Source organism: Oncorhynchus gorbuscha, linkage group LG18, assembly GCF_021184085.1.
Source record: "Oncorhynchus gorbuscha isolate QuinsamMale2020 ecotype Even-year linkage group LG18, OgorEven_v1.0, whole genome shotgun sequence".
Lineage (NCBI taxonomy): Eukaryota > Metazoa > Chordata > Actinopteri > Salmoniformes > Salmonidae > Oncorhynchus > Oncorhynchus gorbuscha.
In genome coordinates this window covers 21,736,726-21,752,580 of record NC_060190.1, presented here as the reverse complement: position 1 = coordinate 21,752,580, position 15,855 = coordinate 21,736,726, and the positions used below count along the sequence as shown (strand labels likewise).

At 39.9% G+C, this 15,855-nt stretch overlaps 1 protein-coding gene across 2 annotated transcripts in view; it reads left to right on the top strand.

The window, feature by feature from the left end:
* LOC124003621 (spectrin beta chain, non-erythrocytic 1-like) overlaps positions 1-15,855 on the top strand; it is a 91,150-nt gene that overhangs the window by 10,216 nt on the left and 65,079 nt on the right. For both annotated transcript variants that reach the window (XM_046312030.1, XM_046312032.1), the window contains exon 2: positions 10,008-10,223. In XM_046312030.1, coding sequence (XP_046167986.1) covers positions 10,073-10,223 — 151 coding nt within the window. In that variant the 5' untranslated portion in view covers positions 10,008-10,072. The remainder of the gene's footprint in view (positions 1-10,007; positions 10,224-15,855) is intronic.

Sequence of the window (15,855 nt, the reverse complement as noted above, 5' to 3'; positions counted from 1 at the left end):
CTTGAGTGGCATGATGTCTCTCCTGTCGCTTTAAACAGAGGTAGTAACAATAGATGCAATCCGTATCCGTAGCACCAGTATGCGATGCGAGGTGTAGAGCAGCATCTGTGTGGGTGTGTGGAGATACAAAATCTGATTTTGTTGCGTGTGTGTTTGGGAAGGGGATGTGTGATGTAACAAGGATTGTCTGGCTTTATACATTGAAAAAGGGGGAAAGTGTCCATATTGTCTGCTCTAGAATGTCCTGCTTGCAAAGGAAATCATCATTGTGTGATTGCCATGTAGATTTTAAACATGCTTAGCCCTAGTTAGAAACACGCAGCACTGTCATGGTGAGCTGATGTAGAATGCATGAAAATTACTGAAACAAATTATGCCAGACGGTTGCTATATCAGGATAGTATGGCCATCATTCCCCTCTTGTCCATACAGCTTTACATGATGGACATTGTGGAGAATAGATGGTAAAATGATAGCTTCAGAGTGAATGGGTCCACACAACAGCCAACTGTTAGATAGCACAAAGGTTTCTGGGTATATAGCGCTCCATGGTGATTTGCCAAGCTACTAGTATCCAAGCTGTTGCAATTTCTGTTATTGCTCAGAGTGAGGGGGTGGAAGCAGCCTAGTCTCATAAACTAGATGTAGTATAGTAAATGTAAATCCATGAAACTCAAATTAATTTGGTATGGTTACATAAGACAGAAGGTTACTTAAGGCAAAACCAAATGTAGGGTGGTTGGTTGCGATGGATGAGTGGGCGTAATATAACGTGAACGTCTAGCAACATAAAGGTTGCGCGTTCAAATCTAACCAAGGACAACTTTTAGCTAATCAGCAACTTTGCAACTACTTACTACTTTTTAGCTACTTTGCAACGACTTAGCTTGTTAAATTACCCTAACACTAACCTTAAAACCCTTTAACCCCCTACAGTCGATGTCCGTGCCCCCGTGGGAAATCTAATTAGCATGATGAAATAAATCCCCATCAAAATCCTTCCGTTTAAATATTTTTTTTGCATGGGCTGCGTCTCAATCCAATAGTGGCTTTCTGCATCTGCGGTGGAAGGTGGCCGAGCTACAGCGGTGATTGTCAGACCAGGAGACATCCCGAAAATTGGTTTTCTCATGAAAACGTCTGTAAACGTCCGAACAGTTTGGGCTACACTCTAATATATCTGTTTTTCCATGTCTGAATCTGCCATTCAATGCATATCTATGGGCTAATAGCAGTAAGGCCAAATTAAATGTTTCATCAGAAATACCTAACATTCAAAATCAAATAGTTAAATGGTCCTTGGTATGACCATCTTAAAACAATTCTTTCCATATGTTATCTTAGTAGAATCCCCCCACCATCCCCAGGTTTAGACTCATAAGGATTAACCCTAACCTTAACCCCTAACCCCTAGCCGAGCTAATGTTAGCCACCTAGCTAACGTTATCCACAACAAATTGGAATTCGTAAACATATCATAACTTTAGCGAATTCGTAACATATTGGACAAATTGCCATTCATAACATATCATATGAATTGTTATTCATAACATACCATACGAAATGGATGATGGACATCCACAATACATACCATGTGAAACATGACATATCATTGGAGAAACCCACATCTACATTTACTGCATTTTCATACCATCTGAATAGGGTGTCAATATCATGATACTTTTTCTTGGGGGAGGAGGCAGGTGGGACATTCAGATTCTGAATATACCCCATAGCCTCAGTTTTTTTGGAATGTATGTAAATAGCATGTATTCCATCAATGGAGGTGCCTTGTAACTGGAATGTATCTCTTGTAGCCTGCTCTCATTCTGTGAAGTAAACATGACTGTCTGTAAAAATAAATTGTTAAAATGTTGCCATTTGAAGAGACAAAATGCTGGTTGATATTCTATGATTGCACCATCTCAGATCAATGTGGATCTCAGTTCCCTAGTGGGTGAAATTGTGTCTGCGAGTGAAATATCGTTACATTTATAGTTGAGTCATTTAGCAGATACTCTTAACCAGAGCAACTTATCCAGAGCAACTTACTAAATGGCACATCGACAGATAATTCCCTTAGTCAGCTTGGGGATTAAAACTAGCGACCTTTCGGTTACTGGACCAACATTCTTAACCGCTGAACTGGACTGCTTTGCCATAATTCTTAACCTGGGGTGTATTCAAGAAGGTGAAATGTTCAAACTGTTGCTCATAGAAATGTGATGTGTAGAGATGATATTACTCACCTATCCTGAACAAACCCTAGATTTAGTGTGATGAAAGGGCTGTGGGGTGAAGTTTCCCCTAGGTACAGGCTAGGATTAGTTTACTTTACCCAATCCTAACCCGCCTGACAAATGATCAGCGTCTAGGGACAACTTCACCCTACTCCGAATGAAAGGTCTGTGGGGTGAAAAATTATAATATATCCAACAGAAATGCCAGCCAATAGAGATGAGTCTAAAGGCCTGCTTTAAATATCCCATAGGTTTGAGCAGCCCTGAGATTGTCGGGAAGGGAGTTCCAAAGGCGTGGTGTGTGGGAGGAAAAAGGACGTTTCGTAGATCTGACAGGTTGGAGGGTCCAATGCCATTTAGGGCTTTTGTAGGCGATCTAGGGATTCTGTTGTGATGGACCATAGTAGAAATTAAATGACCCAACAGCTGCATATAAGTAATGTGTCATAGGGGAGGGGAGAGAAGGAGAGGGAAGGGGGTACTGAGACACACTTGATAATTCTAGCAGTTGTGAGAGCCTTTGGAAGAGGAGGACACCTAGTGGTTGTATGGTAGGGCTTTGTAGTGTTTCTTAGAGAGAAAGGATGGCTACCCACTGGGCACAGATGTCAGTTCAACATCTCTTTTTGATTTACATTTGGTTGTCAACTAATGTGAATTCAATGTGAAATCAACAAAACGTGTCACCATGTCATTGGATTTAAAGTTGGCTGAAAAAAAGACGAAATTCCCTTACGTTGATGACTTTTTGCTAATCCAATCAGTTTTCCATGTTGATTCAATGGTATCACATTGACTCTTTTTTAAATGACATGGAAACATTAGTTCAACCAGTTTTTGCAGAGTGGGTAGTTTCATGTTATTCCTCTCTGAAATTAGTAGATGGAAAGGTCTATAGTGAAATGTATGCTATATTGCAGGCAGGGAGTACATGTCGACTTGCAGGAAAAATCAGTACACACACAAAGGAATTTAAGAAACCCAGTAAGTATTTGGCATAAGAACACACTAGAAATAACATAATTTTAACAACACAATTCAAATTCTTAAGGTATTTCTTACAAGGAATGAATAGATGAACCTGAATCTACTACCTGACCCCTTACAGTCTGACCTGACCTGATGACTGACCTTTGACCTAAACTCACCCAGCAATATGTATACCTGTATGTCAATATGAACAATGCATCACTTCTGCATTTGATATTTGCCATACTTTAGGTTTGACGGATGTCTGTTTTTATATCTTCATGGGATTTTTCCACAGGGTTAGGGAGTGTTTGGAGGGCTCATGTTACCTGTTCCATTAGAGTTGTTCTAGCCCCAGAGGACCCTTATTACCTCTGCTTTCCTTTCAGGACATTAACACGAAGGCCATTTGAAGAGCTCCATACCGTCCAATATCTCCTCCTCCATTTCCTCGAGGGCTGATATCTCCTCTTACATCCAGTAAATGTTAAGATCACTAATGCATAATTGCTAATTAACTTATTTTCTGAATCCTAGGACTTCTTATGATGATTAAAATGTATCCCCACTTGAATCATTCCATCAAAACAGAACATTTATTTTGTATTTAGAATATGGATGGGGGCCTCCCGAGTGGCGCACTACAAACCCGGGTTCGATACCAGGCTGTGTCACAGCTGGCCATGACCGGGAGACCCATGAGCCGGTGCACAATTGGCCCAGCGTCGTCCTGGTTATGGGAGGGTTTGGCCGGCCAGGATGTCATTGTCCCGTCGCGCTCTAGTGCCTAGTGGTTAGAGAGTTGGACTAGTAACCGGAAGGTTGTGAGTTCAAACCCCCAAGCTGCCCCTGAACAGGCAGTTAACCCACTGTTCCCAGGCCGTCATTGGAAATAAGAATGTGTTCTTAACTGACTTGCCTGGTTAAATAAAGGTAAAATTAAAATTGTGGTGGGCCAGGTTCCTGCAAGCTGACTTTTGGTTGCCAGTTGTACGGTGTTTCCTCCGACACATTGGTGTTGCTGGCTTCCTGGTTAAGCTAGCAGTGTGTCAAGAAGCAGTGCGGCTTGGTTGGGTCGTGTTTGACGCATGGCTCTCCACCTTAGCTACTCTCGTGTCCGTACGGTAGTTGCAGTGATGGGACAAAACTGTAACTACCAATTTGAGAGAAAAAGGGGTAATAGTGAAAAATATATATAATACGGATGGACATTTTTTATTAAAGAAGACATAAACGATCAGTACAGAGCAGTTGAGCAGAAGTATTATCAATGATTGCCGTAAAGTAATGCTTTTGCATAATTTCAGCCAGTAATTTTGAATGTTGTGATCATGTGCCAAAACGGGTCCCTGAAGATTTTGCACAATTGTGTTCTACCTCATCTATGCCGTATTATATGTTACGTCCTGCATTTAAAAAAATGTTCATGGTATGTTACGAATTCCAATTCATACAATATGCTATGGATTTGTAAATTTTAAGAGCCCGGACTACATCTTTAAAATTATTTGAATTGTTTTTTTACCAAACAAAGACTGAGAACTTGAGAATGTGTATGTTCAGATAACTAGTCAAATATAGACATTAGCTGTGTTGGTAACCAGCTAATGAAATTGGTTGAGTTGAATACTCTTTGGTGGTAATGGCTTGGCAGTCTTAGGAGCAGGTTAGCATTTTTCATGTTATGCAGGCAGCTCTGCAGTGTCAGCACTAGCTGGTACATCTACAAAGTAATAAAATCTGATTTTACACCTAACCCTTACCTTAACCACACTGCAAACGCCTAACCCTAACCTTAAATGAAGACCAAAAAGCCAATTTTAGTTTTCTGTAATATTTACAATATAGCTCATTTTGACTTTGCGGCTAGCATATCTAGCCGAAATCGCTCAGTTCCGCCTCCAGGACAAGACTCATGACAATACATGTCAACCTGCACCCTAGGCTACGCTAGGCTACGTCACAAATTACACTCTATTCCCTTTATAGTGGACTACTTTGAGCAGGGCCCATAGGGCACTAGGGAAAAGGAAAAAGGGTGCCATTTGGGACTCATGCCTAGACAGGGGAGGGATAGAGGGGATACACAAAGTATCAGAGGAGGAGGAAAAGGCTGAGGCAATCTATAGACAACTACTAATGTTTACAGGAAGTGGAGAGCCCTTTGGTTGCAGTTTCTGCTGATGATCATATGCACTTAGAATTGTCTGCTAAGTGGCGAAGTGGGTAAAAGGCAGCTGTAGTCACTGTGGAGGCCTCTGGTTAGGGAAATAAAGTATGTACTGTATATACACTGCGGCTTCCATCAACTGTAGGAGCTGTGATAATGACAACGCCAACGATGACGCCCTCCGTCTCTCTTTCTTTATTTTATTCTTAATTATTCTTTATTGTAGGGTATAAGGCCTATTTGCGTAAGCATCTGATTGGGAGTATTATTAGGTTATGTATTATATACTGTACCAGTCAAAAGTTTGGATACACCTACTCATTCAAGGGTTTTTCTTTATTATTACTATTTTCTACATTGTAGCATAATAGTGAAGATATCAAAACTATGAAATAACACATGGAATCATGTAGTAACCAAAAAAGTGTTAAACAAATCAAAATATATTTTATATTTGAGATTCTTTAAAGTAGCCACCATTTGCCTCGATGATAGCTTTGCACACTTTTGGCATTATGTCAACCAGCTTCATGAGGAATGATTTTCCAACAGTCTTGAATGAGTTCCCACATATGCTGAGCACTTGTTGTCTGCTTTCCTTCACTCTGCGGTCCAACTCATCCCAAACCATCTGAATTAGGTTGAGGTCAGGTCATCTGATGCAGCACTCTATCACTCTCCTTGGTCAAATAGCCCTTGCACAGCCTGGGGGTGTGTTTTGGGTCATTGTCCTGTTGAAAAACAAATGAAAGTCCCACTAAGCGCAAACCAGATGGGATGTCATATCGCTGCCGAATGCTGTGATAGTCATGCTGGTTAAGTGTGCCTTGAATTCTAAATAAAACACTGACAGTGTCACCAGCAAAGAACCCCCACTCCATCACACCTCCTCCTCCTCCATGCTTCATCTATGCTTCATGCAGAGATCATCTGTTCACCTTCTCTGCATCTCACAAAGACATGGCGGTTGGAACCAAAATGTTTAAATTTGGACTCAACAGACCATAGGACAGATTTGCACCAGTCGAATGTCTATTGCTCATGTTTCTTCGCCCAAGCAAGTCTCTTCTTCTTATTGGTGTCCTTTAGGATTGGTTTCTTTGTAGCAATTTGACCATGAAGGCATAATTCACACAGTCTCCTCTGAACAGTTGATCTTGAGATGTGTCTGTTACTTGAACTCTGTGAAGCATTTATTTGGGCTGCAATCTGAGCTGCAGTTAACTCTAATGAACGTATCCTCAGCAGCAGAGGAACTCTGGCTCTTCCTTTCCTGTGACAGTCCTGATGAGTGCCAGTTTCATCATAGTGCTTGATGGTTTTTGCAACTGCACTTGAAGAAACTTTCAAAGTTCTTGGCATTTTCCTGATTGACTGACCTTCATGTCTTAAAGTAACGATAGACTGACCTTTCTCATTGCTTATTTGAGCTGTTCTTGCCATAATATGGACTTGGCCTTTTTTTAACCAAATAGGGCTATATTCTGAATACCACCCCTACCTTGTCACAAACCAACTGATTGTCTCAAACGCATTAAGAAGGAAAGAAATTCCACAAATGAACTTTTTACAAGGCACATTCCAGTTGCCTATGTCATGACTACCTGTCACGACTTCCGCCGAGGTTGGCTCTCCTGCCCATTCGGGCTGTGCTCGGCGGTCGTCGTCACCGTCCTATTAGCCACTACCGATCCCTTTTCGGTTATCTGTTGGTTTTGTCTGATTGATTTCACCTGTGTGTTAGTTAATTAGTATCTGTATATAATGTAGGTTGTCCTGCCCTTGTTTTGTGGGGGATTGTTTGTTTTTGTCATTTCGTTTCGGCTGTCGGTGTTTTTGTGTTTTATTTCTCCGGTTTGTCTGTTATTTCCTGTTTTGGATATTTTTCACCCTGTTTGTATTTTGGGTTGTCCGTGTTTATTGTTGTTCACCGGAGAATAAACCTCTATTCATTATTTGCTCTCTGCTCCTGATTCCACCCACCTTGACTAGTCGTGACAGAATCCCGCACAAAACAAGGGCGGGACAACCTACATTATATACAGATACTAATTAATTAACACACAGGTGAAAACAATCAGACAAAACCAACAGATAACCGAAAAGGGATCGGTAGTGGCTAATAGGACGGTGACGACGACCGCCGAGCACAGCCCGAACGGGCAGGAGAGCCAACCTCGGCGGAAGTCGTGACACAACCTCATTAAGCTGGTCAAAAGTTTTAGAACACCTACTAATTCAAGTGTTTTTCTTAATTTTTAAAACTATTTTCTACATTGTAGAATAATACTGAATACATAAACATATGAAATAATGCATATGGAATCATGTTGTAACCTAAAAAGTTTTAAACAAATCAAAATATATTTTATATTTGAGATTCTTCAAATAGCAATCTTTTGCCTTGATGACAGGTTTGCAAAGCTTCTGAATACTTATGAATAAGATTTCAGTTTTTATTTTTAATACATTAATAAAAATGTCTAAACTTTTGTCATTATGGTATTGTAGATTGATGATTAATTATATTATTTAATACATTTTAGAATAAGGCTGTAACGTAACAAAATGTGGAAAAAGTGAAGGGTTCTGAATGCTTTCCGAATGCACTGTACATACACGAGTGTTCGTAAAACACGTTTTGCACGTAAGACACAATCTCAGGTTGTAGTTCAGTTGTTAGCTCCATGAACGACTCCGTCTAGCCGTAGTGCTGACTTACACATTTGTCCATTAAAATAACATCAAATTGATCAGAAATACAGTGTAGACATTGTTAATGTTGTAAATTATTATTGTAGCTGGAAATGGCTCATTTTTAATGGAATATCTACATAGGCGTACAGAGGCCCATTTATCTGCAACCATCACTCCTATGTTCAAATGGCATGTTGTGTTAGCTGATCCAAGTTTATAATTTTAAAAGACTAATTGATCATTAGAAAACCTTTTTGCAATTATGCTCAATTGTGCACCGGCGCCTCCCATTCCTCTATTCTGGTTATAGACAGTTTGCGCTGTTATGTGACTGGAGTAGTACACAGCGTTGAATGAGATCTTCAGTTTCTTGGCAATATCTCACATAGAATAGCCTTCATTTCTCAGAACAAGAATAGACTGACGAGTTTCAGAAGAAAGTGCTTTGTTTCTGGACATTTTGAGCCTGTAATCTAACCCAGATACTCAACTAGTCTAAAGGCCTGTTTTATTGCTTCTTTAATCAGAACAACAGTTTTTAGCTGTGCTAACATAACTGAAAAATGGTTTTCCAATGATCAATTAGCCTTTTAAAATTATAAACTTGGAGTAGCTAACACAACGTTCCATTGGAACACAGGAGTGATGGTTGCTGATAATGGGCCCATAGATATTCCATAAAAAAGCTGCCGTTTCTAGCTACAATAGCCATTTACAACATTAACAATGTCTACACTGTATTTCTGATCAATTTGAACATGATACCATTTGGTATCAATACATTTATTTCAAATAAAGCACTCTGGACTTTCAGGGTAGCTATTGCACACATTGTATATAGACTCCCCTTTTTTCTCTGTGTTACTGACTTGTTAATTGTTTACTCCATGTGTAACTCTGTGTTGTCTGTTCACACTGCTATGCTTTATCTTGGCCAGGTCGCAGTTGCAAATGAGAACCTGTTCTCAACTAGCCTACCTGGTTAAATAAAGGTGAAATAAAAATAAATAAATAAAACATTTAAAAATGGGAATGTCATAATTTTGAAACTAATGCTGCCATCAACTTTATATACATCACAGAAAACTGAAATATAACAAAAAATATGAATAACATTCCACCCATGAGGTCAAAGAGAGTGCTTTTGGTCATTGACTGCAGGAAAGGGCTACCCTGAATGATTGTGGTATATTTGATAGAAAACGATCTGTAGAAGTGAGTCTCGGGTTTTACCAGAAGATGGCACTGTGTGTCTTGATTAGTTTGTCCTTAGGCAGCAGCAAAACATTGTTGGCTAATTCACTTTGAGTGGGGAAACACTGTTGTCTCCATTTCCCTATAATGAATGTAATTTCTATTATGACAAAATGCCATTGTCATTCAGTTTCTCACTTTTCACATATCTAAAATTGGGTTTAAATCCTTTACATATTTGGAAAATGTGATTAAACCAAGAAATAGACATTGTGTACTATTGCTCTTTTTGTCTACCTATGAACCATGTTTAGGCAGCCAATCGAAAGTATAGCGTGATACATCGGGCTGAAATCTTATTGAAAATATCCCCATAGTTCTGCCCTTATACAATGGTTGCATTCCAGGTCATCTTTTCTGCAATCATGCTGCACATATGATCAGATCTCACAACCACATTAATATGATACAGCAATCTTCTGCGATGCACAGCATGACTGCATAAAGACGACTTGGAACGCCATCTACAATATGTAATTCCACTTCTCAGTGAAGTGTACCCCAGGCACAGAACTAGAATCAGCTTTCCCTCCTCCAACCGATTATAAAGGGGAACATGCTAAACTAACCCAAGATCAGCATCTAGGGGCAACTTCACCCTCAACCTAATACAGCCCTGCTGTTCTAACTGAATGTAGCATGTATGTGAACATGTCTCTCTCTGTCTGTGTTTGCAGGGCTTCATCAGAAGCCACTGATGAGGAAGTATAATCGGTGAAAAGGTCAAAGGTGAAAGGTCAGGATGACGACAGTGGCCGCGGAATATGAGCACATGGAGATCACGCAGCAGTACAGCAGCAGCGACACGGTCAACAACCGCTGGGATGATGAGTGGGACAACGAGAACAGCTCAGCTCGCCTGTTCGAGCGTTCGCGCATCAAGGCCCTGGCAGGTGAGTGAGGCAGAGAGGAGAGGAGTTAGTGCCAAGAAGGATAACCCCTGTTGTTGGCATTGCATTCACTTCATCTCATAGAAAAGCAATGGTCGTATGATGATGTACACTTGGACTTCGGTTGAAATACTATTCATAATAGTGGAGCTGTGCTTGCCTGATGCAATGAAACCAATAAAAATGATGGCAAACGTGCAAACCCCACCCACCTGGCACTCCAGGCAGGCAAAGCAAACACTCAAGGTAGATGTTGGCAGACAGATACAGGAAGATAGGGAAGAAACCTCTTTGAAACTGCCCGGCAACCACATCATTCATTTGTATATAGATCAATGTGTGTTGAGAAATTCAACTGAGAAAATAAGAAATTATAATTTGGTGCAATTATTGTTGGTGGATTGACATGACATTTGGTAATAGTAGAATTGTTGTGACTTTCTATCATTGAGCTGTTTTAAATGAGAGATTAGATACAAAATCCCCATGGCAAAGTCACCTAGGCTTACTGGAACAGAGAGAGATTCATTAGGTAAATGCCTGCGCAGAACCAGCAGCCAACCCTGCAATTGAGCAAAATGTTTTGACAAGAGAGAAAAAATGATCAAAAATAGAAAGTGTTCCTTGGTTTCTCTTCTTGCTGGCCGGAGACCGCAAGCTGTTTTGAGAACTCGAAAAAAAAGCCCTTGGCATTCCGATGAGCATCCTGCTTCTCACATGACTGTGTTTTCCTGCATTCCTGCCCAGTGGAGCATACGCCTCTCACCCAACTCCACTTGCTGCAGTCAAGAGTGTCTTCAATGGCTGCATGAACATGTACCTACTAGAGGCCCTTCAAATCCAACCTAGTAACCAGGCGCCCTAGGTTGAATCAAAAACGGGTAATTCTGCTATTAAACTTTGTTCTTAAATAAAACTTTGTAAAATGAGAATGAAGTGATATGAATTCAAGACATTTGATTGAAGAGGGCCCGCTTGATGTTTACAGTAACGGTGTTGCATCTCAGAATAATTTCGCCCCGTATGACTCAAACAGGAAGGGACATCATTACATTCCCAGTGGCTTGGTAACTCTGTAACCACCCCTGCCCCCCCCCACACACACACGCCCACACAAGCAGCCAGCATACACTGTTAAAGATGCAATATGCAGAAATCGCTCCCGCCATTTCCTGGTTGCTAAAACTCTAATAGTTCGCCTGATTTCAGTTTGTGACAAAATAAGCTAGTATAGTGTAGAGAATCATTGTAGCTTAGTTTTAAGGTAGCCTAGGCCTATGAAGCGCAGTCCGATTGGTAAAATATTATGAGGTCTACTGAAAATGACATTAGTTTATGCCTACCTTTCACTGAAAGATGTCAGGCAGCGTGTTGACCCCTTTTATCTCCCGTTTATCTCACTTTTATTTTACATTTACATTTAAGTCATTTAGCAGACGCTCTTATTTTATCTCCCGTTGCACCTGCTATCGGGGGAATTTGAGAAGGTTGTGGCTGTTTATACTTCCTGATAACCCACTTGTTGTGGTGACTGGCACAGGCTAGCGGAGATTCAGCACATTGGATAGCGCAGTTGATCAATTGTCTGCGAATCTGACCAGTAGCCAATCGTACGCCGTCTTTTGTTAACGTAAGATTGTGCATTTTTTAAATAGTAAATGTTTATTTCCTCGAGCACTTTTGTTGCCACAGTGTATCAGCTGTTTTGTGATTAACAACAGTTTATATTTGAGCCTCTGCCAGTGCCACACATTAGTGGAGATTTGAATGTGAGAGGGAGATTGAGATTGGACATTGTCTACCGTAACTACGTCGAAATGTCATCGTAGGCAATTCAATGTATAGTAGCCATGCAAGTAGCCTAAGGAATGTTTTCCTTAGGCATAAAAGCATAAATATTCATTATAATTTAACGGTTTCTCAACATTGTTTGCCCCAGGAAACAAGAATGGGTTTGGGTGGGAAATCTCAGGAAATCTCACTAGCCTGGTTCCCTGCAATTAAACCCTAAGTAAGCCTTGGACAATTAAGCCTTGTCCGAGCCAGAAGAGTACATATATCTCTTGGTCCAGTAGCGTGAGACAGCTTGATTTAAAAGTATACCCCCTGGACAGGATGCTAGTCTGTTGCAAGGCCTTACACCCAATCCTTAAAGCTATAATTCTAAGTGCCAAGCAGAGAGGCATCATTATTTTTATTTTTAAATAGTCTTTGGTATGACTCAGCTGGGGATCGATCTTCCTACCTTCCAATTTCAGGGAGTTCAACAGTAGTGGAAAAAGTACTAAATTGACTTTAAAATATCGAAAGTTACTCATGTAAAATTGAAAGTCATCCAGTAAAATACTACTTGAGTAGTAAGTCTAAAATTATTTGGTTCTAAATATAAGTATCAAAAGTAAATGTAATTGCTAAAATATTAAGTATCGAAAGTAAAAGTACATTTCATTTCAAATTCCTTCTATTAAGCAAAGCAGATGGCACCAGTTTCTTGTTTTTAAAATGTACGGATAGTCAGGGTTATATTCCGACACCCAAGACATCATTTACAAATTATGCATTTATATTTAGTGAGTCTGTCAGATCAGAGGCAGTAGGGATGACCATGTGTTCAATTGATAAGTGAGTGAATTGGACAATTTTCCTGTCCTGCTAAGCATTCATCATGTAACAACTACTTTTGACTATCAAGGAAAATGTAAAAAGTGCATTATTTTGTCGTGAAGTAAAAATAAAAGTTGTCAAAAATATATAAATAGTAAAGTAAAGTACAGATAACCAAAAAAACGACATAATAGTACGTTAAAGTATTTTTCCTTAAGTTATTTTGTTGGTAAGTTGGTAAGCTTTCAAACTCACCTATTATGACCAATGTCCACAAGCAATCATTGCTTCACCTAGCAACACTAGCTTCTCCCAGAGTTGCTTACCATTTGGGAGCTAGCAAGCCGACAGCATGCTAGGTAGTGCTAGGTATCAACAGCCAATCCAGTAGGGGCTAGAAGCTATAGTAGGCTTCGATTGATCAACCACGCTACCACATCGCCGGACATTTGCATAAAATTGAGCTTTCCCCGACTTAAGTCCCACCCTTTTCATGCTCTGTTTGACAAGCTCTTCATTTCTATGCAATTACTAAGGTATTAAAATATTACACAATTATTTTGTAACAACAATGTTGTGACTGTAGTAATTGCAGGGTTACTACACAGGTATAAGAGCAACTTAATGTAAAGTATTACTCTGAAGACAGATTGGAATCTACACATCTTAAGTGAGGCTCTTTATTTTAATTATTGATTTGACACGTAGATTAACTGATGGGAACACACGGGGAAGTGTAAAGCAGTGGATTGTGGGTAAATTATTTGGTATTTTGTATTCTGTTAAGATTCCCATTAGCTGTTGCGAAAGCAGCAGCTACTCTTCACACACACACCACACTATCTTAATTTGACCCTGCTTCTCTGCGACAACAGAGTGATCAAATTAAGATAGGAGACCTGCATACAGATCTGCTATTTCAAGGTAAGTCAGCGAAGCAAGGTTCATTTTGGTGCATACATTTTCCACTCACTGCAAATCTGTGGGCTTGGCCATTCTCCATGAATTGTTCTGACCTCATTCTTTGTAGCATCATGTAAAACTTTTGAGAGAAGGCTACTTCATGAGCTCAGTGAAGGCCCTATTGTTTCACATCCACCTAAAATAAAAGCATATCTACATTAAATTTGCCACAAGGAAAAGGAATGGAAAAGGAATGTGTCATTTTTATGAACAACATTTTAAAGAGATTTCACTCTCAAGTTTTTGGTATTTTCAATTTGTCTGATTATCACAGAGGTTGACCATCACACAAACCCACCCAGAAACCCAAAACCCAATGTCACCACCCTATTTCCTTTCTCTGTTTCATAGACATTCCTATGAGGTGAGTCATGTGGAAGGACGTGTGTATTTTTCTTGACTAAGAATCTGACTTAAAACCGTGCGTTTACAAGTCTAGATGAAAAGGCTTGTAATCAAGAGGTTATGGAAGAATAGGAAGGCTGTGGAAGAATAGCCCTTAGGCAGGGTATGGCCTTGTGGATACCTTGTGACCAAAACAAGGAAGTCTTTAATGTCTCGTTCGTTCCATTTACAGTTCACATATTTATTTTGGCTCTGTACAACTAGGAATGCATATTCATCATGTGTTTTTACCCATTGTATATTTGTTCAATATGTTTTGTTTACCACTCCCTTATGCTTTATTGTGACACAACAAATGTAATATTATTTAACTCATAATAATCACATTTATATTATGGGAATTCTAGTGTTCCTGAATCAAACTGCCCAAGCACATGAACTACTGGGATCTACATCTAAGGATCTACGTCTAAGGTTGGGCAGGCAGACAGACAGACAGACAGACAGACAGACAGACAGACAGACAGACAGACAGACAGACAGACAGACAGACAGACAGACAGACAGACAGACAGACAGACAGACAGACAGACAGACAGACAGACAGACAGACAGACAGACAGACAGACAGACAGACAGACAGACAGACAGACAGACAGACAGACAGACAGACAGACAGACAGACAGACAGACAGACAGACAGACAGACAGACAGACAGACAGACAGACAGACAGACAGACAGACAGACAGACAGACGGTGTCCTTTCTGGCCTCTTCTCATTCCCTGTGTCCATTGTCGTAATGATTCGATTTGCAAGACTCGTGGTACTGAGATGAGCATGAATTCATAACATGATGAGGAGTAGGTATAAGGCAGCATATCTGTGGCCTCCTCCTTCGCCACAAGGCTTTCTCATGAACAAGAGGAGGACAAATGGGATATTGTTGATGGTGCTGCTATGTAGCAAAACTACTCTGCGGCAGAGAACTCCTGAGACTGCCATGAATATAAGGTTACATGGTTGAGTCAGTGGCTAAATCCAAGGGGGAATCATTGTGGAAAACATTTGGTCAGAGCCTAGTCTTGTATGGTATGGATTTCATTTGGTTGTATTTACTAGGATTATCTGGACTTTACTAATGATTTCTTTTTTGTGACCACCTTTTTTTAATTGTATTTTTTATTATTGGGGGTGTGGGGTACAGGTACAACATAAGATTTCATGTCATTTCGTATTCAGTTCACATCATATTAACCTGTGGGCTGCCACTCAAAAAGAAGAAGAAAAAAAACATTCAAAAATATACAGAAATACTAAGTATTGATCATTATGATCATATTACAGAGTTAAAAGGTAATAACAAATGTTGTATGTAAAGGAAAATAAACAAAAAGAAGTGAGCCTCCACCCCCAACCTCTCATCCCATCCCCCAACCCCACCAATCCAACATGTCTCAATCCAACGTAAAACATTTCCTTGGTGTTAAATACAGTCTGTGAACAAACTTAAATGTATAGTATAAATTGATGGTTCGGATCACAGGATGCCAAGTTCCATATTCTGTTCCAGTTAAAGAGTTGTACAGATTCACGTATATCTGTGGACCACACTTTTTAAATGACTAGCTCAGAATATGAACTTTCCAAAAGTGGTTTATACACTGAGTATAATAACCATTAGGAACACCTTCCTAATATTGAGTTGCACCCTCCCCTTTTT